General features: G+C 47.8%; 1 protein-coding gene across 1 annotated transcript; it reads right to left on the minus strand.

Moving 5' to 3' along the window:
* Positions 1–8,122: 8,122 nt before the first annotated feature.
* MTURN (maturin, neural progenitor differentiation regulator homolog) lies at positions 8,123–24,217 on the minus strand. The gene is made up of 3 exons (XM_048077992.2): positions 23,503–24,217; positions 18,252–18,374; positions 8,123–12,708 (listed from the first exon to the last, which is right to left on the minus strand). Exons 1-3 carry the CDS (start codon positions 23,662–23,664, stop codon positions 12,598–12,600), a joined length of 396 nt encoding a protein of 131 aa, XP_047933949.1. The 5' UTR covers positions 23,665–24,217; the 3' UTR covers positions 8,123–12,597.
* Positions 24,218–24,609: the final 392 nt, after the last annotated feature.

The raw sequence follows: 24,609 nt of genomic DNA on the forward strand, positions 1-24,609 counted from the left end.
GAGGGGCTTGTTCTAACTCAGACCTAGGTCCCACACATTTGGCCTGGATGGTTTCTTTTAGCATCCAAGAGCTGCTTGATGGCTGGCAGTGAGAGAAAAGCTCACTGGTGTGAGTGATGGGGATGGCAATGTGGGAAGTTGAACGGAGAGGCAAAGAAACACACTTTGTCCTATTTTCTCCAGGTCCTTCTGTGACCTTGAGACCATAGACAGACACCAGTGAAGCAGGTACAGGAGACCTGACAGACCATCATTGCAGGCAGTGATTTGGCTTGCATTTCTTTCAGCAGTGGCTCCCTCCCTTTCTATGCATTGCCCCTTAGAAACATCCCCTGTTGTTCCACCAGCTCCTGATTTGGGGCCAAAGGGGGAACCAGCCTGGAGACCAGCCTGGGTTAGAAATAACCCAGTGATTCTTTTCCCTAGTTCCAGTTTTCTCTCGCTTTACTTCCATTTCACTTATTAAACCACATAACAAAGAACTTCTACTTTATCCATGCAAGTATGTAGCCCCAACTTTAATTATTGAAAGAGTAGCATGGGTTTAAGAATAACTGATCTGAATTTTTCTGATGAAATGCACCCAGATTTCAATCTCTTCTGGAGAATCACTAAATATTTGGCAGTAACATATACTTCTACAAATCGAGTAGCTATCATCCACCTGAATTTTTTCATCCTTTCAAATCGCCTTGCTGTCCTTCTTTCCAGTATTGAAAGTTTGAATGCTGAAGTTTAGCCTGTGAAGCTGTTCTGTTCATGGTTTGGCACAGGATGTGAGCAGAGATAAATTTTGTCCCAGTCTATCTGTCACTTCAGGATCTGTCTCTAACAAAGCTAGAAGCTGGAGTTACATTAAGGCATCCATGGCACGTCCGTTCCTATAAATACATCATTTACAGTGGAAACTTCTATGGATGTCAGGGGGCGTGTTTGTGTTTATGGGACTCATTGAATAAAAAGAGGGAAAGTTCATTTCCTGTTTTGAAATGATTTTCAATTTTATCAAAGGCAAAATTGCCCCGTGGAGCTGACTAGCTGCCTGCCATTTTACACATACAGCTTTCCCATCTAGCCATTAAGCAGATTATTCTCTGCTGGATGGATGTGTCATTCCTTTTAATGTTAATGATAGTCCCACATATGCCGTGACAGAATAAATACCAAACTACGTGAACCGCTCACTCCCTAAAGGGAAATGCGACTCCTTCAAGCAATGTAGGAATCTGACAGCAAAGCTATGGGAGCCTGAGAAGAGGGGAGAGCTCCTGGCAGGGATGAGCTGCAGGGATGAGCTTTGCTCTGCCAGCTTTGGCAGCAAAGCCCACCAAAGACGCTCCCACCTATGGACACCCTATCCCTGGCCCCTTGGGCTGCAGTCCCCTGCTCCCCACGGTGAAGTGTCCCATTGGTAAATGAGCTCCTGAAACCATCGAGGGTTAAAACAGCCTTTCGAAGGTGGCATAGATGTGCCACCTCTTTGCAGTGCCTCCATGGCTCACGTAGGAGCATCCCTGGCTCCTACACATACATGTCCCATCCATGTGCTTGCAGAGAAGGCCAGGGCAGGGGACCCCATGAACCCCCAGCTCCTGCAGGCAGAGGAAAATGTTTCACCAGAACACCTTTAGGAGTTTTGCATGCAGCAGCACAGGTTGGTTAGGCAGCCAAAAAGAGCAGGAACTGGCGGAAAATGAGCTCTTAGATTCACTGGTTAAGCTGAAGAGGAGGCTGAGGTTTTGCTCTCTACAGTTCTATGAGGCTCTTGAGCCTGCTGAGCTATGTCAACAGAATCAGCTTTAACCACGTGCTCTCTTCTCACACAGATTTCACATTTCAGCATGTTTATCAATAAATAAAAGCAGTGGCATACTTAATATCCTGAGCACTAGCTTGCCAAGGGGACACCACAGAGGAGCTGAGCTTGTTGTGCTCAGTACACTCCCAGCTGATACCAACCCAGCGTGTCAGTGGGCTTCCCCAGGAACAGCCCAGCCTGGGGTGCTTCCACTCCCTGCACTCCTCCACAAAGCATGAATTTCTTCACTTGGGAAGCAAAGAAAGCACTTCCATTCCCGAGGCAACCCTCACGCAAGAGCACTTCACGTGGTGCTGAAGGAATGCAGTCACAGCACAGGAGGGATATTATGTGAGGCTTTTGCTGCTTCCACACAGAAACAGTCAGTGGATTGTTGTTTCCTCCCCGTGCAGGGTTTTCCTCCACGGGTGAGTCAGACCTGATTCACATGGAGCCTCTCATATGGTACCAAAAAGAAACGAAAGAGAAAATAGCCAGAAGGGCCCACTTTGCACTTCCAGCAGGCCAAGCTCTGCAAGCCCTGTTTGGCTTCCCGTGATCTTCTGCTTCTCAGGGGCTGCCTCATCTCACAAAGTCCTAATGGGATGCTGTGGCCCCACAGGCAACGTTGCTGCTCTCTGGATGCAGGCGGTGGCTCCTGCTGATGTCTGACCTGTGATGGCTGTGTACGCTGCTGCTACCACACGCTGCAAGGCTTGGTGGCCATCAGAGGTACTGCCTACTGATGGCTAGGGCCATGTAGAAGCACAACAGGGAGTCTCCTTGCCCCCTCCCTGCATCCCACAGTCCCTGGGTGCTAACCTGAGCAGTGCGTTCATCAGGCACTAGCCCAAGTTTGACAAGGCATGCCCAGGCTGCTTGAAATTGTTCAGTTGCAAAGGCAACAGAGAGCAGCTTATTGAGGCAGAGCTTCAAGGACACAAAAGTCTGTACGAGCCACCCGTTGGACATTCTGGCTTCAGTGGCAGTGCTCAGAAATGTGTTATCCAGTAGGCCTTCCACTTTTATGATAAGAAAAACATTTCTACATGGCGACTGGGGACTTGAGGTTGTAATACTTCTTGTGGAATTCCCTTGCTTGTCTAAACGTTCAATACAACAGCATGTGTCAAGTCACTGCAGGTGACTGAACGGCAGCATTCGTTACTTTTGCCTTGATTGCAATAACTCTCAGCATTGTTGTCCTACTAATTCCCAGGTCTCAGCCTGGGTGAGCACCAGGAGCTGCAGGCCTGGGCAGGTCCCACATCTATAGGCAAGGCTTGCCATACATCGTACAAACAGCCACACCACAGGGCCAGTGGCAGGAAAGAAACTTTAATAGGAAGGAAAACATGATTTTCTTGTTCAGAAAGAACAGCTGGTGGTGAAAGCCACGCGTAAATTCATGAACCATGCAAATGGATGAGGTGAGAATGTGCATGAAGGTACGGGGAACTTCAGCCACGGGGCTGCAGCAATGCCTGTGCAGGACCAGGCATGGAGCACCATGCTGGGGAGGTGAAGAGGAAGAAGAGGTGCAGGAGAGTGCCCGCTGCTCAGAGGAACTTGTTACAGCCTTGTTTGCCTGCATGTGTCTCCATCAGTGACTGTTCTGTTTCTGTGTCCTCTTCTGGCCAAGCCTTCTTCACAAGGCCACAAAGCTTTCTTCAGTCCCATTTCAGGGCCCTTCTCCATCAGTCCTGTGACACGATGGTGTGTCACTCCCTCCATTTCTCCTCTTTCCCATTCCATTCCCTTCGCCTCAGCTGCACCGCCAGCTCCTGAACCACAGTTTACACTGAGGTGGGCTCTGATCTCCCAAATGCCTCCTCCTTGGCTCCTTCCCTCCACCTCAAGCTGCAGTCTGTGGGCCAGAGGTCAATGTGGATGCTCCTCCAGAGCCACCCCTGTGAAGCAAGAGAAGGAATAAAAGTGTTTCCCTGCTTGGTTCCAACAGTAACAGAGAGGGCACCTTTTTCAAAAACACCCCCCTCCCAGTTTTGAGATGCTAGCTCCATCAACTCATAGGAGTTTCTGAAGCCCCTGGGGATGGTCAGTCTATCCCTACTTGCCCTCTTGCGCTCTTTTGTGCACTGATGCACAAAACTAGGCTCATGGCACGTGCCTTTGCCGATCTGCAACCTATTCCAAGGGGTGCTGCATGGGGCCAGTTATCTAATTAACTGCTCACATGTGCTGGGGTTGGTTCAGCGAGTGCTGATGAATCCTGGCTGGTGATTGCATTACTGGTTCTGCAGGTAGTGCCTTCCCTCCCTTTTTTTTGGATGACGCAACCAAGAAACTACACATTTACAAAGCCTAAAGGAATTTAGCAAGAGCCATACCGCAGTAGTTCCCAGAAGGTGCCCTCTGCTATCTGGCAGAGCTGGAAAAACATGCACCTCTGCTCCGGGACCAGAAGAAGGACGTCCTGCTGCAGCAGGTCCTGGAGAGGCCCCAGCAAACACTTCACTATCCCCCTGTACATCTCCAGCTCACCCATGAAGCTGCCTTGCACTCAGGTTCAGACATTTCATGGAGGTGAGAAAGGGCCCAGGGGTCTGTGCTTTGCAATTCATCCTTCATATCAATTATTCTGGCACGGTCTGCTACAGTGACAACACAATGCTTCAGGAGGAGAGATGTGTCCACCTCAGGCTGTGCAGCTGGGAAGCCCATTTGGAGCAGGATGACCTGCCAGCATCCTTTGTCGTGAGCCCTGAGCAGGGCCCAGACTGGCAGGCTTGGCACGCACAGCTCGGTGCTGCCACTCCCCATTGCTGCTGCATGACTCACAGCCAGCTCGAAACCTTCCCCGATAAAGGCTTTGCAAAGACAGAAAGGAAGACAGCAAACAAGAAGCGATAGAACAATAAAAACCTTCACAAAGAGCCAATATAAAAATTTCCTGACTTTTATTAACCTGAAGAGACGGTGTGATGGCATAAAAGCTGGCACTGACTTTCTGTGTGAGTCCTCTGCGTTTCAAGCACAATATGTCCTCCCTAACGAAGCACACGAGGCTCAGTTCTCAACAAACGCCTTTGCTGGAGCTGAGCATATTGTCTGTAAGGAGGCAGAGAAAAATGGAGCCCCACGCTTGGAGGGTGGCCAGCAAAACACTGGGGAAAAAGGCAGTCACAGTCCTGGGCACATTGACCAGGAGAAAAACTGGGGAGAAAGAGGCCATTTTTGCTAACTGCACTCACAATTAGCTAGCGTGCAGCTGGAGCTGGGAGGGGGCGAGCAGTACAAAGGGTGAATGCAAGCTCACATGCACTCGAGATAATGTCACTGATTGCTGAGAAATGTAGTGCCAGCACCAAAACCATGCGTGCAAGGACAGTGTCCTGCAGGTGAATATAGAGCTGATGTCTGGTCTCTCCTCCAAGGCTGCTGGCTGCAAGGCCAAATGTTTCCAGGGGCTGGTTGAGGGTTTGGTCTGGGGCCTGTCCCAGCTCTGGTATTTCTGGCACACGCAGGGTTGGGACTCATCACTCATGGTCTCCTCAGTGCCCTCTAGCCTGGGTGCCTTGTGCCAAGACCGTGTGCCTCTCCTGGCACCACGGAAAGGTGACTGGGATAAGGTAGGACGTGTTTGTGACTGGCTTGTCAGCCTCACGCTGGCAATGAATGTGGCACCCCTGGCTCCCTTCCATGGCCACTTCAACCCAAAGCCACCCAACCGCACAGCTTGGAGACCTCGCCGTGTGTACATGGGGGGACTAAGTCAGGCAAGGCTTTAATCTGCAGGGGCCCCAGTTCACCAAGCACTGGCCTTTAAGCATCAGCTTAAGCTTTTTGCTCACACCTTTTGGTGGATGAGGCTTGTTTTTAAAGCACATTTCTCTCCTGTGCTGAGGTGATGATATCCTAATGAACAGCAAGGGGGCTTTTATTGTTCTCCATTTAAACACCAGTGAAACATTTTGGCTCAATGCTTTTTCAAAGTGTGTAAGAGCAAGCTCTCCTGCCTTCCTGGGTGCCTTGCATGGAGCACCAGCCCTGCTCATGGTACGAGACAGATCTTCTTCCCAGAGGTGTCCAGGGTGTGCTCCAGCTGCAGTCCCAGGCAGGATGGGGGGCACCATCTCCCACTGTGCAACTTTTACAACACCAGCACCCATCTTCAGGCTGCTCCAGCCTCCTCCGCATGGTCTTTCTCCATGTCAAGCTCTCAGGCCATCCATCTCCAAAGCAGGGCTTTCCATCCCAGGTGCTGACTTCTTCTCCAGCACGAATTGAGGTCGCAGGAAAGCAAAAGCAGAGTCTTGCAGGCTAGCAGTGAAGTTGTTTTTATCATCCCTTCAGCGCTCAAGTCGATTGAAAATTTAGGCTCTGCTGACCTCTAGGGGACTACCATAAAATCCCAAAGCATAAAGCCTTGAAAGCTGGTCGTATACTACAGCACTTTCACGCTCTGTCAAGGAGCCCTGCGGTGGGTGTAGCATAGCTGACATCCACTTCTGGGCACTTCAGCACTGCTACAGGCTGTAAATAAAACCTGGCCCAAACACTCCCTCCTCCACCACACCATTACAGCTGCAGTGTCTTGAGAAAAGTGTACAAGCAAGGTAAGGTCGTTATAGAGGGAGATTACCTGCTAGCAGAGTGCCCCACATCATTTCTACTTTTATTTCAGCTTGCAGAAGTGCCTGGGAGCTTCAACACTTGTTTGCTTTCTCCCCCCACTGCATTAGTTTGGGTAATAAAAGGTACTATACTATTTTCCATAAATCTTGCCTCAGTTTTATCTGCACAACAACAGCACTACTCAGTGAAAAGCACAGACACATACACCTAGGCACTGGAAATGAAGTTAAACATACTCATATTGCCTTTCATCACTCACTAAGCAAGTGGTGGGAGCATGAATCTTTGTGCAGAGGAGAAGGAACATGAAGATTTGGAGAAAGAAAGCATTGATTCTGATGTGCTCCCTAAAGCAGCACATGGACCTGCTAAGGGGGGGGTGTAACTCTCAATTTCCCAATTGATTCTGCTCGGTGACAGCTCTGGGGGGAGAAGCTGTAGTAGGCAGGAACTCACAGAGACAACACAAAGTGCAGACCTCCGGTGGCTCTATTTTCCTTGGTACAAAGCCAAAATCCATCAAACCCTGGGACAGCCCGATTTCTCAAATTGGGGAACGAGTGATGCAACTCTGGAGAGGTGGAGTGCGGACAGTCCTGGACTGTGGCATGGAGCAGAGTGCCCCCAGTTGCAGCCACCATCTTGTGTGGGCCTCCCCATCCCCAGAGCAGGGCAGCTGAGGCCTATTTCAGCAGAGATCAGCTGTCCAAACTGCTAAGTTCACTTGAACTTCTGGAGCAGGGAGAAGTCCATTCAGCAGACCTGAGCGGGCAGTGGGCTCCACGTAGCTGAAGACAGGCTGGCTCCATGACCTCTTCCACGAGAGCAGCTCTATCTGCAAGAGGGCAGTAGTCAGAGCCCAATTGCCACAGTGGCTTCCACTGTACCCACGTGTCCCTCAAAAGGTCATAGGGCTTGTGCTGCTCGGACTGTCTACCAACAGAAGGGGGTTAGCCCTGGAAGATCCTGTCTGAAGAAAATTATTGAGATTTTTCTCACACACCCCATCAGGAATGGCTTCAGAGCTGCCACTGAGGGCTCTGGATGCACCACAGGGCACATCGCTGCCATGGTCCTCCTACAGAGTGCTCATGTCATGGAAAGTGCCAAAAAAAATGAAATGTGAAGTGCTAAGTTAAAGAATTTGCTCTTCCACGGGTTGGAAAATGTTCTTCAACCCACTGACAGAGGCTCATGACAAAAGGCAACGACTGGCAGTGTTCCTTCAACTAAATCAGAGTGAGGAGATGTCACAGTGACAATTAAAAGTGTGGTGTTTAAGCAAAAGAGACAAATGAATTGAACAGAACCACCGATTTTCATTTCAACATTGTTACATGTCTCTTAATTAGAACAGATGTCTCCCTAATCTGTGCAAAACAGAAACAGGACCTGGGAGGTCTGAAACACTTGCTTATCCACAAATATTACCACTAATTCCCATGTTCCAACAGCAAATCTACTGCCTCAGACTGCGCCGAATGGAAAGATCTGGCACTTCTGGATCCTGCCCTACAAAGCATGGATTACTCTGCCGTACCCAAAGCTCAGATGGAATAATTTCCTCCTCCTTACACCTGCAAACACCAGGTTTATCCCACCCTGCTGACACTGCTCGGGAAATATAAGCCTCTTGTTCTCTTCACCACAGATACTTTAGCTACACTTTATCCTGCCAGAACCCCTGTTTAATTGATTTTTCTCACAGAGAAAAGACTCCATCAGTCATCAGCATTTGGTAAGCTCTTTAATGGCAAGCTTATGGTGTAACTACACTGTTGGCTTTGGTGCCTCGGTGGTGGGAGCGGAAGGAGGAACAGAAAAATATGCAGGGCTCCACTGGAGGCTTACACCTTTTAAAGCATTGAACAAAAGGGCAACATCCTTTGGCAACCCGTTTCACAGCTTTGTAGTCCCAAAGAGACAGAGATCTTCCAGCCAGAAAACAAATGGTGGAAAGCACACGAAGGGCAGTCTTTGCCTGGCGTGGCACAACACCATTTCTGCTCGACGTGCTGAGCTCTGACTGATCCCGGCATCAGTAAAGGAAAACTTGACAATAGAAAAAAATGGTATTGACTGAAATCCAGAGCTGGTGTTTCCACCGCCACCCCCGAAAACACAAGCAGACATCCTGTACATGCAGTGCTACCACAGATCTTTGCCCACATAAGCAGCAGCAGGTCAGCACAGAAAGGGAATTTCAAAGTTCAATGTATTTTACATGAAACCAGAGAGCTTTATTGTTGTTGGCAGTTAACTTATTCAAAGAAGGTTTTTTCTTCAGACACATGAACTCCCTCTTTGTTGATCTGTGCTTTTCTGACCAGGCTCGTACAGACTGAGCAGTGTTGCGTGGCTCTGTGGAAACTGGGCTCTGTAATAACACAGATGCACCTTTAGGTATTTCCTTCCGTAAAACAACCTAGCAATGAGAAAAAAATCCTAACCTAGAGCCTGTAAATGATCACTCGGCACACTGAAGGGGTGACTGTAGGAAGGTGAACAGCTTTCCTTCCACATCAGATACCATCCATGCAACCAAGTCTCGCTCAGCACACCTTACGTGTGGCACAGCGCCGAAATGCAGCAGGTAGCGTGGTCGGGTCACTGATGCAAGAAAACTAACTCTGCCCGTTCCCATCCCAAGTGGCATTTCCACAGGCATGCACCTTCCAAAGGCAGGCACTGTGCAGAGGGAAATGGCCCACAGCAGGAGTTGGGGCTGGAGAAGCCCAGTCAGGTTCAGGCCATCGTGCTCAGGAGTGTGTTATTCATCGCATCTCTGTGAGGAGACAGTTTGCCAATGTTTTCTCTTAAACTGGCTGCCTGCACCATGAGCAAGTCCTTCTAAGAGTTTTTTTTTTACTGTGCGTTTTATGAGGCAGCTTTCTGCTCCCTGCCTGTTGCTCCCACCTACCCACACGGTTTCATAAATAATAACGCTAGGGAAGAGAGGAGGAGGCTTTTCAATTTGCCTTTTCTCCACCCCTTCCTCCATCACCATCCCAATGCATTCCTCAGGCAGGATGCCAACATAAAAACACGACTTGTAACGTCCAGAGCAGCTTTCTTGCACACTGCAGAGGTTCAATAAGTGGATACTTGTCAGGGTGGTCGGGGCGGTCTCAGAAATCCCGGCACCTCCGTGAAAGTGTGCTTTTCCATGCCTTCCCCTGCTACCCAGGCCAGCTGTCACATCCCGGAGATCTGTTCTCCCCCCTGGCATTCCTGGTGTTTCTGAGCCCCCAGGCCGCACTGTGCTGGCTGTGCTCAGCATACCTCTTCTCACCCACAGATCTAAAAGCGCCATAAACACTGGTGGGCAAATAATACTAACAGACCCTTTTACAGGGGGCTGCCCTGCCTGTGGGACTTTCAAAGAAGCTCCTCTGCTCCCACCGAATTTCATGGTGGACCAGCTGCTGAGATGTGCCCGAAGCTCGGAGCAAGGCAGTGGCAGAGCTGCTCACATTTTCTCACCAAGCCCCCAGACGCAAGAGCATTCACGCATGTGTTCACAAACCCAGTATCTCGGTCTGGCAGCCCAGCCAGGGGTCATGCTGCCCCTGGTTAATTATCCAAAGGCTACTAACCTCAAAATATGAGGGGGGGGGGAGTGAGGAAAAAATAAAATACAAATAAAAAATATAAATACTTTGCGATACAATGAAGCCAGTTCTGCATCTCCTGCATCGTTCGGTTAAGTATGGAACAGGTAACATGATAATACAGAAATGTATTTGGTCAAAGTAAGCAATCAATATTTTTTGATAAAATACATTCTATATTAATGCTCATTCACATTTAATACACACGTCAATTACGTTTTCTATGTATAAAATTCCAGTTTATTGTTAGTGCTGCCTGGTAGTGCTTCAGTTCGGCAGTGGGGGTCCACGCATTCGGCTCCCAGCAGCGTGACAGGGGACACGAGCGTGCAGCTCTCTGCAGGGCCGAGCCTCGTGCACCCTCTGGAGTTTTGCTTCAACAAAATCTTGCTGGCTGCAGTGGGGATTTTGCAGGGGTGGGAGCTGCAGAAGGGTCCCCAGCTACCACGCACTTGCTTTCTGGTGCAGAGGTCACTCCAACGGCATATGGCATTCCAACAAAAAAAGTGAGTTAGTGAATGCAGAAAATAACGTATCTACATAATTTACAGCTTTATGTTTGCATACAACCATATTAATGCTCAACTGCTCATTAACAATTCAATCGATAGCTTGTGCTACTGTAAATTATTTCTTGCTTGGCATTGCAGCAGAGGAAAGCCAGCCCCATTTGCTTCCATTTGCACGAGCCACAGCTGGAGGACTGGATGCTACAAAGAGAAAGCTTCTCCCAAAGCAAGGTTCTTTTTAAGGTTATGGCATCTTTTTGAGATGGAGAGGAACAGAAACTTAAGGACTTAAAGCAGGGATGGAAACCACTGTTCTTGCACTTCATTTCCATAAGCGAAAAGCCTATTGCTGCTGTACAGTGTTATACAATGAACTGCCACAGTTCTCACGTCACTAGTCCATAGAAAACGTGTTGCAACTATCATGTTTATGCCTGCATGCCGAAAGAATGTACAAAGTTTCATTAAGCTCTTTTTTTCTTCCACTTTTTTTTTTTTTTATATATTTTTAAACTTGGACTTTTAAAGCATTGCAGACACTTCTGTGTGTAATCAGGTACCGCACACCATCCTGGCTATGGAAGTTCGTTGCCCCAGATTGGAAAAATCAAATGCTACGCATCTCTTAACCCATCATCAGAAATGTAAACCCCCAAGAAAACTTACTCTCTTGAGTAACTTTGAAAAAAAAAAAGTCTTTAAAAAGTCTATGGACAAGGAGATGTTGCTACCAACAGGGTTTTCAAAATGGCATGAGGTGTTTCTGGGAGTTGTCCAAGCATTTTCTCTTCACTCAATTTTTGTTTTTTATAAAGCTAATTCTGTATAAAAGGGCTTTTGAACCATGTGGCCTTCATTTTGCCATTAAAAAATGGAAAAAAAAAAAGGAATTAATTTAGAAACATTTTGATCTATTATGGAAAATAGCTGTCTTACAACAGAATTGCTTTGCTTCTTATATTTTCAGTACAAAAGACATGTAAATAAGAGACCCTGCATCTTCACAGTCTGGCACTCATTGGAGCCACTTAAACCCATGCAAAGTAGGTACAAAATACTAGGGGCCTTCCTGCTTGGGTAGCATTTTAGCTCCTCTCCACAGAGGTGGAAATGCCCAGATCAGCTCAAAGGCCCAGTGTGAGGAAAAAGTCCAGCATAACGTTAAGAGCCAGATGCTGGTTTATACCCTTATGGCTTCCAAGTTAAGTTGCACTTCAATTGGCAATGCTGCAAGATTTATGTAATAATTTACTGGTGTTTTAAAAACAATGAAGCTTAAAGTTGGTTTTCATGCAGAAGTGGGATATGCAATGGCTGATTTAATTGATTGAATTTGTATAAAAACAGTATTTGGCTTTGGGTTATACGATATGAGACTACCCAGGTTCATTATGATGCGTACTGTTGATACCAGAGCTCTAATTACTCCCAGTTATTAATCCAATCACTTGTAAACTCAGGTGTCAGTAAAATGACATTAACACGTCTGACACAAATACCCCCTTGGATTTCCCACTTCTCATCGTTTTTGTTGAGCCTTCATGTGCACTTCTGCACTACTGACCACTATTAAACTAAATTTTTTTTTCAGGAGAAACCTCCCAAAGTTTGGTGCTCTGTCTGGTAGTAGAGAGTCAAAAATCATAGCTGTTAAACTAAAAAGCAAAGTGCGGCTTGCACCTACTCTCTGCACCGATTTCCCCCGAGAGGTTACGTGTGAGTACTCAGCACCCCAGTCCCATGGTTCCTACATTCAAAGTACCCTACATTCGTGTCAGTGAATGTTACTCTCGAACACAAATCAAGGAGACAGTCAGCAACAAAACTACTTCTAGACTGGCAATGGCAGAATGCTACCAAGACAACTCCATAGAAACCCCACTGAAGCAGGAGCAAAATTCAGGTTGCTTCTTAGCAAAGCTCATCACAGATTATTATTATTTCTTAAAAAAAAAAAAAAGTAAAACTTTTATCCTGGGAGCCAGATATCCCCATGTAATGTGCTAAATCGAACAGGCTAGCGTGGGACCACCTGATCCCACCTGGTACCAAAAGATTCCCCATTTTTCAGCTTCTCTGAAAATTACTGCTGACTGACACCCATTTGTTGGTGATCGGCTTCTGGTTCCTCTTCTTCCACATCTGCGTTATATTCTTCAAATGCATCATCATCAACATCTGGAAGCCCAAGTAGCTACAAAGAAGAGAAAATACCGTGTAATAGCGAGTTACCCACTCATGCAGTTTCGCTTTAAATCTTCCCACAATACCTAGATGTCACTTCTTGGAAACCTCAAATCCTAGAATAACAGCATTACATAACAATCTCAGCTCTCTTTCTCTCCCCCATGTGATAGAGAAAGGTTTGAAAATGCATCCTCACACCAAATTAAGTGCTCAGAGACCAGAAGATAAATAAAACCAAAGCAAAGCACTTTCGAAAAGCTCTGCCTTTGTCCCTGAGGTCATATCACAATTTTTCGAGTGTTTAGACCTGGCAGTGGTTTAACTTCAGAACAAACCATAATTATACTGTAGCAGTAGTTAACTTGATTTAAGATTGTGTTGAATAACCATCCTTAGTCCAAAAAATAAAGCGTCCTCATGCAGAACTGGCTAGTGGGGAGTAGGCAGTGTCCCTAAAACCCTAAGGATCTCACCATGTTAATTGCTTTTTCCTGAACTCTTCACTCCACCACATCAGATGAAGTCTTGCATGCTGGGTGAAGCAATCTCTGTAACAAATACTGTGTGTTCAAATGAAAGTTGCCCAAATCCCTTTAAATTTCTGCAAATTAGATTTGGGCTTCTGAAGAACTGCCAGTTCATCTTCCTTGGACCATGTTTGGATGCCTCCATCTGACGTCTCAGATCACTGCCATGGCATTTGTTTGCCACAGGAAAAGGAGCAAATAACAGTGCTTGAACTTCTCCCATCTCCTCCAAAAGGTTGGCAAGCCAACAGAAGTTAAGAAGACAGACAAACCAAATAATAACCAAAATAACCTATCTGTTCTGGAAATCTCATATTAGAATCTTATACTACCAGCTGCTAATATCCACAAGCAAAACCACATGCCAGTCATTACTGGGAATACTATGTATTTAGCTTGCCAGGGCTGGAAGAGCAGCACAGACACGTGTGTGCAACACCCTGTTTGGAGTGCGACACAGCTGCTATCTCTCAAAGGAGACAAAACCAGAAAAATCACAAGAGTGATGCTTGCTCGGTGGTAGTATGAAAAAGGTTGTGACGAGGCAGATTTTTAGGGATCTAAACTAATTTAGTCCATGATTAACATTCAAAATTATTTGGTAGACAATTACAGAGAATTAGCTTCCAGGTCCATGTATTCTTCACCATCACTGTAGGAAAAACAGTTTTTTAGTTGCAGGGTTTCTCAGCAGCAAAATGGAAGGAGAATTTGCTGACTACATCCCTCCTTCGCATTTTAAAAATACTTACAGAGAGACCCCAGCTGAAGTGTTCTTGTCTTCTGAGCAGAACAAACAGAAAAAAATACTCCCATGCATACGTATTTTTCAAATCTTATGTTGAACTGCATAATGTGAATGTGAAATGACACAGTTCATTTTCAGGATGTGGGGGCTTTCTTTCATTTTTAAGCTAAAATTAAAACAGTTTTTAAAATGTAAAAGCAAGGCCTCTAGACTTCTCTCTTTTTCCCTCAGTATTATTTTCGCTCAACTGATTTGGTGTATTCAAATTAGATTTGTGTGTCGTACTGCTCCGTTTACATCAACCGGCAGAAAGAGCTTTGATCACATTTTTTTTTGCCCAGCTCTACTAATAATTCCTCCCTGATTTGCAGGGAAATGAGCCACAGGATTGAGAGCCCCATTTTCATTTTATGGGATGCTGGAAGCCTTTTATGTGCAAAACTAGCACAAAAAAAAAAAATCCACAACATACACCACAAAAACCAAAAAGACTCTCAAGCCTACAGGTCTCTGTTTTTCACACATCCCCCTTACTTTCACTCTCAGGACACCCAGCTCTCCTCTCCCTGGCATGGCGAACATCAGGATCAAAGCCAACAGCCCGCTTCAGGTAAGTTTTACGGAGAGTAGGACGGATGGGGACAGGGTGGGATGCTCCTCCAAGGGAGGCACAGTTTTGCTCTCTCGTGGATGCTTTCAAGGTAGGATTTTCCAAGACACTCGGCACCTCTGCCATCCCTCACCACCCTTAAATACTTACTGGTCTCTGCACTGCAGTGGCAAATCAGCCAAGATCTTGACCCCAGGGTGGAAGGATCAGGTGCAGAGAGAGCTCTACAAACATTTGGGTCAAAACAGGAGGAGGTAAGATGAAAGCTGGGGACACAATAAAATGATGAAGGTGTGAGCTGACCCCAGACCAGCTCTCATGTCTACTTCTAGTCCATATCTACTTTGTACACTAAAGTATCATCTCTGTGGCAGACTGGAAAGGACTTTAATGGAAAGAAAACAGAGAGCTGATCCGTTAGCCAAATAGGCAAAGGGAGCAAAACTGGCAGGTGGGGATGTGGTGAGAAGGACAACAGGAGGGTGGTGGGGAGGGAAGAAGGACAGCCAGCAGCTGCACAGCGTGAACTACATCTCCTTATTCCTGCTGGCCAAACTACCCATCTGCTAGGTATTGTTAGAAGGAAAGGGAGGCCAATGGGACATATATGAATCCAATGAACTTGGGGTAAATGGCTTTTACACTGCAGACTCCCCACTTTGGACACAGGCTTTTAGACCAGAGGTAAACTCAGTGCAGGAATCCTGCTAAGTTTTATGACTCACTTTCTGGTTCTCTGCAAACTCTTAAGGTTAGTGCCATTTCCCTCAGGCATTTTTTATTTTTATGTCTTTCTTAACTCTTTCAAAGTGCCCTGATACAAATAACCTAGTACTTTTAAGGTCACAGACTCGTGAAACCAGTGTGGCAATGCCTCCTACCAAAAGCTGACATACAAACACACTGAAAAATAAACCAAGTCCAAGACAGAGCTTCAGCAGCTGATGAGATACCATATGAGAGGTGATATGCTGTCATACCTCGGTGTGACAGGATTTGTCTCCAAGCAGATATGCTTAGAAGCATGGACACCTCTGCCTGCTTCCAGGCACAGACATGGCACCACTGAGACAAGGGCACTGGAGGAGCTGGGATGCTCTGAGGAAAACAGTGTTAATTCTTCAAGAGGCACCAAAAGCCATTAAAGGAGTTAGTTTGGATGGAAGATGGGGAGTGTTCACCACAGCCAGGTTCAAAAGCTGGCTGGGCTGTGCATCCAGGTGAGGGGCAGCCTCAAAATCAACATCGCTTGCATTTACCCCTTTGGTGTCTGGTAGTTTTGGAAATCCCCGAATAAACAGATGACAAGGCAAATGGCACATCTCGGTGGAAACCAACATTTTCTCTGCTGCCTCCAGCAAAAAAAAACAGCTTGACTTTGTCTAGAGCAGGGTTTAGAGGTGTAGTTTAGCTGTCATGGGTAAACCAATGCTTTTTGAAAGTCTTGTCTAGACTTTTCTCTCACAGTAGGTTTGTTTGGATAGTGGGGAAGAAATGTCCTGCAATTGCACTGTTACCTCCACGCTCACAGCAAGGTTATTTCATTAACAAAACAAGTCTAGCACAGAAAGGACAGTGCAATGGAGTTCTAAGGAAATAATTTCCCAATACCGATCAAGAGTGGTTTTGTTCTGATAAAGGCATGATGGTGTAAAATAACAGTTTCTACACATCTACTGTACCACTCTTCACTTCTTAAAATCTATCCTACCATGTGTGAGCTGTTTTTAATAATTACAATACAGGAAAAATGTCAATACATTTCTCATTAGACTTGTCAACACACAACCATACACTGAACGATAAAACCAGCTTCATTACAACCAATGCAAACCCCTCGGTACTAAGTCAAAGGAGACTCTCATAAGCTATCTTTGTGGTACCTCTAAGAGAAAATGAAGAGGGACTTTGTGGTCTGCAGGTGGGCTCTGATAATTGAGGATGCTATTCTTGAGCAGACAAAAGCACAATGAAGTTCAACAGATTAGAAGCAAAATGAGAAAAAATATAAATAAAGTTATAAATAAAAGAGTTTTCCAGAGGAGTGTAACTAATGATTTGAAGAAAAACTGCCCAGTAGTGTTGTACCCTTTAAGTCATCTGAGGCCTTCGCATCCAGACTGGATGTCTTTGGTAAAGATATGTTCCAGCTCAACCACAGCTTGTGTGCTTGGTTACAGGAATCATTGGGTGGAATCTGACATGTTAACGAAGCGCCCAGACTGAATTAGCATAATGGTTCCCCTGGCTTTGAACCTTTTTATCCTGAAGTAGCTTAACTTGGTTTGACTGAAGCCAATTTCTCAGCAACGTAAGCTACACTGAAATAAATGCGGTTTAAAATGAAGTAAGTGATCTGTACCAATTTAATTAAGTCTTTTTGAAGTCCTCTTTACTTAGACCAATGGAAGTCTCTCCTCAAAGACACAGCTTTTCTGAGTGGGAGAAAACAGCTATGAAGATCCATGAGCCGAATATTGTTCTGGGAAGCATATTTATATTTTTGTATGTTTTCACAATTACAAGCAGCTGTTCTGAAGGATCAGATTTCCAGACTTTTCTAAGAAAAGTGTGCATCTGTTCTATTTATTTCCAGTCTCTCAGAGGATTTTTTAAAATTATGTTCTTTCATGTCGACCAGCTGCGGCTTTCCGCGGCAACGCAAGGGTGCAACGTGGGGAGGCCCGGTGTTTTCATATCACCACTCCCTTTCGCTCCAAATACTTGGGATAAATTTTCAGCCTTCGTGATTAGTCAGCCAGAAAAACACAGGAGGGGAAGCTGTCTGCATGTTCACTTAAGTTTTTGGTCAGCTTTGCCACAGGCATCAAGGGAGATGCAGGGAAGAAGCACGGGCCTAGTGATGAAGCTCCGCTCTCCTCTGCACCAGCCTGTCCGTCCAGCCCGGGTCACGTCAAAAAATTAATGAATTATGAGCAGTCAAGCTTCACTTATTGTATTTGACTATTGCATTTACTGTAATTATTGCATTGTAGTAGTCCTTTCCAAAGGAGAGGCTGTGCAAGAGGAGGCTTTGGCAAACCAGATGGAGCACAACGGCCAGCCCAACAAAGTCACCTCACCCTGACAAAAAACAGGCTTCCACCCAAATCTTAGTGTAAAACAAGGACAGAGAAAGCTGAGCAGCCACAGAACAGTGAAAGGCAAGAATATAAGCTCCCCTCCCCACCAAACCCAGCTTTGGCTCTGTCCTCTTCCCAAGCTTTAACTAAAATGGTGTTAGCAAGTATCAGGCGGCAGCCATCCTAAGAGCAAAAGCTGAACCACCACAGGGGTCCTTGCAAAATTCCCAACTTACAGCACCGGGAAATCACTCTGGTGCGAAGTCCTGACTCGTGCCCCATTCCTGGGAGGCAGCGATGCCATCCCCATGCAGAGACTGTGTGCCACCGGCTGCAGCACCAGTTGGCTTCCCACCCCAGGCAGGCATCTCATCCTCTCACATGCATAGCTGGAAATAAGAAGGCAGCTGGCCTCTAAGAAGCAGTCTGCAAATGCCTGATAGAGACTGATGTGTTAACACCCCTGCACATGGGCAACTGATTGCAGAAGTAAGGAGAAGAACTGCTTTGCCCCATCCAGTGCTACTGTACTGACAGTCACAGACAACTGACAGCATTTAGAAGTGAAAAAGAAGCACTTACGGGTCTGAAGGACTTGAAGACTTTTTCCAGTATTTCATGGAGCGTCTTTTTCCCACAGGAGGAGATGTAGTCCTGCGCGAGCTGCAGGAAAGGTAAGCAGTCCTCGCTTTCACTCCACACGTGCTGAAAGCCAACAGCAACACAAGAAAGAGAAGGTGTTAACAGGAACCCACGCTGACCTCTCCACATGGTTTTATAAGGTGACAGGTTGTAAACATCTGCCAAAGTACACTGGGCCCCCTTTGGTTCGGACTTGCACTGTGGGCTGTTTCAGAGGCCACGCTTCTGAGGAGGAACTTTGATGTTACTGACACCACGAAACGGAAGGCAGGGAGGGAAATCACATGCACGTTTTACAAGTAGAGGTGTTTTTGTTTGATACTGGCCCTGCTTAGACCTGGAAGTCACGTTGGGTTTTCTTTCTTTCTGCATCATCTGCTGCCATAAAGCCCTCAGGAAGAGCTAAAGCATCGCTTTGTCCTCCCGGTGTTGGTGCAAGTGCTATGTGACCCTGAAGGTGGAATTTGGTGTCTAACTCTGCTGATGATGCAGGAGAAAACAAGACGGAAAATATAACCGTGGACTGGACACAGAGCCAAGGAGAGACATTTGGGCACCCACAACATCCGGACACTTCACACTTCCCTCCCTTCCTCTCTTTGTTTTGAGGTTTGCTCCTCCTAGACCTTGGCAGCCACAAGTAAACCCATTTGGGATATTTCCTCTCATCTTGGTCTTACTTGAGAGAGGCCATTACCCCAGCCTGGCTCTGGGAAGCCTCTCCCCAAAGTGATGCTTCTTCTGCTGGTATGATGTTGTTTGAAACAGGGAGCTGGTGAGCAACGGGGGAAGATAACAGATAACTCAGATAACACTGCTTCTTGCACAGAAGGGCAGCACACAGCACAATTTAACATGCGCTTTTAAAGACCTTCTTTTTGGAGACATGGTGCACAGGACTGTCTTAGCCTGCTAAACAGAAAAGCCTAATGCTGCAAGAACGGTTAGAGACTCTTATACCTCTATTTTTGCACAGCAATTCTTTTCCCCAAAGTGCTGTGCAGCTTTTTACTGTGCTATAAACAGCAAGTTATGCTTCAACAGGGACAGGGGAGGGTTACCCTGAAGCTTAACTAACATTCAGGAAAAGAGCAAGAATAACAGACATTTCCATTCCCAACATAAGGCTTCCACGTTGCCTGCCTGCTCAGTGGCGAACACCTGCCAGGGATGCAGTTTTACATCTGGCTAAAGGAAACACGACTTAATACCACCTAAGTTGTGTCTTTAAGACAAAAACTGTCACTGATGCGCTACTAACCTCAATCTGCATTTTCTTTGCTGCTTGTTGCATTTACAAGCATAACCATACCAAAATGTTTTGCTCAGAAAAAGCTCTGTCTTAATGAGTAGGTTCTGCTCTTTCCATGTACCCAGAGTAATCTCTTACCAGTCTGGCAATAAAAATGGGTTCTTTACAGCCTTGCCAACTCTGAAAGACACATACCACACGTCTCATGGTATTTCAAGCCATCTTACAGCCATGGCCCTTGTAATCCTATAAATATACAACCAAATCTGAGCTTCTCTTAAAAAAAATAAATAAATCTGGCTTCATGATTTTTATGGCCTAAAAAGGCAGAAGGTACATCAAATGGACTCAAATGAACCCTCTTTAAAATACCAGATGAACTCTCTTCAAAATTGCAGCGTTGTAAGAACAGCCTCAAGATTTTGGAGGTCTGGCCCATGATCTCTTAATAAGCGGAGTTAGCAATAACCTTTTTATTAGTTCTAATCTTTGTGCCAAATTTAAGGGCTGGATGTTACAGATTGGCAGTTCATGACTCATGCTAATCCTGCCTTAATTGTTTATATGTATGAAATGACTATGAGTGTTAACATCCTGATTCTTGTTTAAATTGTGGCCTCTTTCGACTACCAGAGCTATACACAGGGGCTTCCTTACAAATGAAAATCAGCCTCTGAATGGCTTGACAACATCTCCTCCCCCCAAGGAAACACCTCACCCGTAATAATGGCCGGAGTTATAACACCTATAAATTCAGCTGCATCTTCAGATCACTGTGGACGTTCGGTGCTGCCCTGAGGCAGCACAGGAGCTGCAAAAGGAATTTTGGCTTCTCGAAATCAAACAAGAAAAACAATTTGAGGGTTCAGCTCCTGCTTAGAAAGCCAGATCAGGCAGTGAGACTGCACGTACGGAGATGCTTTTCCTGGAAAAACCCTGGCGCCTGAGAACCTCTTTGCAGCAGGCTGCTGGCACTCTGGTGGACCACAGCACTCATCCGTGGCTGTGCAATTAAAAAAAAACATATTAACCTCATCACTAGAGTATGTTTTCCAAGCTTGCCCAGTTTTGCTCACGGTTGCTTTGTGTCACTACAAAAGCCCATGCAGCCACCAGCATCCACCTCGGCTGACCCAGGGTCGTGGCTGAGTTACTTCGTTCAGCATCCGTGCACAGCACAGAGCTGAGGCTATCCACGGGGCTGCACCTCGAGGGGCTTGTTTCCCCTCGTGTCCTTGGATGATTCGGTGATGCTGGATGACACAGCCACTTGCTGGACCACCTTGTTCTAGCCTGTGGAACATGCCAGCAAAGCTTTCTTTTTTCTTTCTTTTTTTTTTGTTTTTAATGGAAAGTATTCAGATTCACTACCTCTGGTATAAAATATTTTGCAGGAAATCTTGCAACAAGGTGTCATAGTATTTTTATTTGCCTTATTGATTACTTTGAATACCAGCAATAACGAGGTGACAAAACAAACGACAGGCTGTAAAGAATAGCACCCAACCCTCACTGGCTATGGCTATACAAATCCAATTAATCCTTTGGGATTATGAACCTCCATGAACCTCAGGATCTAACCTATGCATAATTCAGCTATCCAAAATGCTGATTCAAAGAGTTTTAGTGTCCAGGTGGTGCTGAAAATGGCAGTAGGCATCTAGACGGGTCTTCTACATGTTAAAAGACCTGGCCCAAAGACACCTTCTCAGGAAATTAATATTATATGATTGTTGTGATCTGGAATCTCTGGTATTATACAAAATTCATTTGTTATCTCCCAGATTACTTCTTGGCAACCTTTCTCGGTCTTTCTCCTCCTCCCTTTTAAACTCACCATGCTCATCATTTCCTCCTTACGAGGGAGTTATCATGGACTACTCTGGCACCTCCTACATAGTTTTTTTAAGTCACATTATTATGAAATAGGACATAAAGAAAGAGAACAGGGTACCAGGCACCAGATGCTTATTAAATGTGAGGCTCCTTTATAAGACTTACAGGGTGCAAAAAGACCGTAAAGTGTGCCACTCTGAATTCTAGTTACATTTCCTTTTACCTTCACTCTCCTCCATGTTAACAGGGCCACACAACAAGGCTCAAGTGCAAAGGAGAATCGGTCCCTTGGCTTGCATTAAGTCTCCTTAAAATAAACTTTAGCCTGTAATTGCATGTAGAAAGTAAACTTATCTTCTAAGGAAATTAAAAAAAAAAAAAAAGGGAAAAAGAAAATGACTGCATAAAACAAGATAGCCAAGCTGGGACCATACATGAAGCCTCACAGTGCACTAGGAGCAGAAAAGATGATGCTGGCGTACCAGTTCATTAGTGGTTCTTAATCACATTAGAGACACCATCAACAAGAAAAGAATTAAGAACGACACCTACCTGCCTATCTTCAAAGTCTTATCACTAGAGAAAAGTGCCTCAAATAATAATGCCCCAGAGGACAGAAGTTGACCCTTCTACTCAGTTTTATTACTGGTGGCTTTGGGTGGGGAGTCCTTCCTGCAGCAACCCTGGAATGAAAGTATTTGCCAAAAAAAAAAGGAAAACATGGTTGCAAACCCACAGAAATTGGCCTGTGATGGAAGCATGGGTGCAGGGTCTGAAACTGCTTGAGCTTTTGGTTTTTTTTTAGCTGACTAGGTTTTGTTTTGAGAGGGTTCTCTCGATTACCAAGCAGTATAGAATGAAACAAGGCATGTCTAAGAAAAATAACGAGCTTGCTTTGCAATTTCCAACACCATTAGCACCCAACAACAACTTCAGCCTAGTCCTGCAGCTGGCTTCACGCGCATCCCTGCCCAAGGGTCCAGCGGGCACAGCCCTGTCTGGGCAGGGGCATCTCCAGAAGGGAACGAGCGTGGGGTTTGGTGCAGGGATGCGGGTGCTGGGCTGTCCCCCTTGCCCCGAGGTGTCCCCCTGGCACATCCAGGCCTGTGGTTGAAGGTCTTGTGTGTCCCTGGGCATGTGTGTCAGCCAGCTGCGGATCCCTTCCTTCATAACTCAGCCTGACACAACAAACGAACGTCCCGCTCGCTGGGATTCACGGTCTTTCGGGTTGTCCCTTTGCTGCTCTTTGTTCCCGTTAGCCCAGCTGTCAAATCGCCCTCCGCTCACCTGCCACGACGGGAATTACGAGGCACATTTCGAGCGGGTCCAGGGATGGAAGTTGCTGCAGGAAGGGCGCGAGCCGCGACGCCCCAGCCATCACCGATGAAGAAAAGCCTTCACCAGCACTTCACCAGCGCTTTGCTCCTGCAGCCCCCATGGCGAGGGGCCACTTTTGGACTCGCTGCCCTCCTGCTGCCCACGGGGGCAAGGGGAGAGACCCCCCCCCCTTGCTTCCTTCTGCACAAACTTGCTGCTCAACTCCTCCAGGAGCCCAGCGGGGAGGGCACCGGCACCTGCCCGCTCCCCCCTGCCACAGGGGGGGCCGCCGGCCGGGTCCCCCCCTCCCTGGCCCTGTGTGGTGCTGCGGGGGGGGGGGGGGGGGCCCTGCTGTCATCCCGACTCCATTTTATCCCTGCCCATTCTCCATTTGCCGTGACAGCCCCGCAAGCCCCCAGCCCCCGGGGGGAGGCCGGGGGGAGGCAGCAGGAGCGGCGAGGCGGGGAGCATCGCGCCCTCCTCCCCCCGGCCTCACCGGGCCGGGTGATGGGGGGCAGAGGAAAAGGGGGGTCCGGGGATGGGAGGGGGGGGTCCATCGCCGGCTCCTGCCCGCGGGGCCGCCCCGCACCGGCCGCGGACTCCATTTTGCGGCTCTCCCTGCGCGCAGGGGAGGCTCCGGGCCCCGCAGCCTGCGGGGCCGCCCCCAGCCCCCCCGGAGCCCCGTCCCGAAGCCGGCAGGACTTCCAGCGGGGGGATCCCCGCTCCCCTCCGTGACACCCCCCCCGCTCCCCAAGCACCCTCCCCACGCCCCCGCGGGTCACTCACGAAATTGTCGCCGCAGGCGGCCTCCGGGCAGAGGACGTAGAAGGAGACCCCGGGCTCGGCGTAGAAGTCCATGCGCCGCTCCGTCTCCTCGGCGGCGATGAGCTGGAAGGGCGTGCGGGCGCACCACCGCTCCGCAGCCTCCGCCAGCGCCTCGAAAGCCATCGCCAGCGACCCGAGACCCGCGGAGCAGATCCGCGGACGAGATCCGCGCCCCCGCCCCGCGCCCCCGCCCCCGCCGCGCCCCCGCCCCGGCCGAGGGGACCGGGGTGGCCCCCGGAGGCAACGAGCAGCTGGGGGGGGGGGGGGGCACCCCCAAAAACAGCCCTGGGCGGAGAAGGAGAACGCCCGGAAAGCCGCTTCCTTGCTCTTTTCCTTTTTTTTTTTTTCTTTCTGTCGTTCCAGATTTTTTTTTTTTCCTTCCCCTTTCTGTGTTTTAAAGAGAAAGCCAGTGGAGCGGTCCCCCCGTGCGCCCAGCAGATCTGCGCTCCTGGCTGCGAGTTGCTGGGAAGCCACCCGAGCGCGACACGCCGTCCGTCCCGTGACGTGGGGAAGCCTCGGTGCCTTGGCGATGAGGTTGGGTTCCCCTCGCCGACCCCTAGCCGGTCCCAGGTGGCCGTCTGCACGTCTGGCGAGGCGCACGAGGCGCGAGAGCTGAGCTGCGTGTCGGCGAGCGGCCTTCGGTTTGCATCGCAGCCGACTGCGCCGCGAGGAAGAACGAATCCCCGCGGCACTGGGTGGGTTTTTGGCTCGGGGAGGTGACCTGGCAGCACGGAGCCCGGACCCGGCAGCAGGTAGACGTGTCTGCACCAGCGAAGGCAATGCCACCTTCTAAATACCGCCCAGCGGCTGCTGTTTGTCCCTGGAGTGGTGTTTAAGTGCTTTTCATAGTGGGTACCCAACGCCGAGCCAACGGGGTCGGTGTCACGCACCACACGCATCGGTTAGGTGACAAATGCATCATACAACCACTGCAAAATCAACTGACGAGGCCAAGCAGGGCAGCAAAACCCAGCACCGGCGCTTTCGTGAGGATGCTCTGGGGCACTATGGATGTCCCTCCCTGGGTAGAAGGCGCCAAGTGCTTCTCATCCACCTGGAGCTGTGCTC

The sequence above is a fragment of the Anser cygnoides genome, chromosome 2 (assembly GCF_040182565.1).
Source record: "Anser cygnoides isolate HZ-2024a breed goose chromosome 2, Taihu_goose_T2T_genome, whole genome shotgun sequence".
Lineage (NCBI taxonomy): Eukaryota > Metazoa > Chordata > Aves > Anseriformes > Anatidae > Anser > Anser cygnoides.

Coding starts and splice junctions, on each gene's coding strand:
- MTURN (XM_048077992.2), bottom strand. CDS start 23,664: ATGGCTTTCGAGGCGCTGGCGGAGGCTGCGGAGCGGTGGTGCGCCCGC. Junction 18,375..23,502: donor CCGCCTGCGGCGACAATTTC/GTGAGTGACCCG, acceptor GTTGGCTTTCAG/CACGTGTGGAGTGAAAGCGA. Junction 12,709..18,251: donor TCTTCAAGTCCTTCAGACCC/GTAAGTGCTTCT, acceptor TCTTCTTTGTAG/CTACTTGGGCTTCCAGATGT.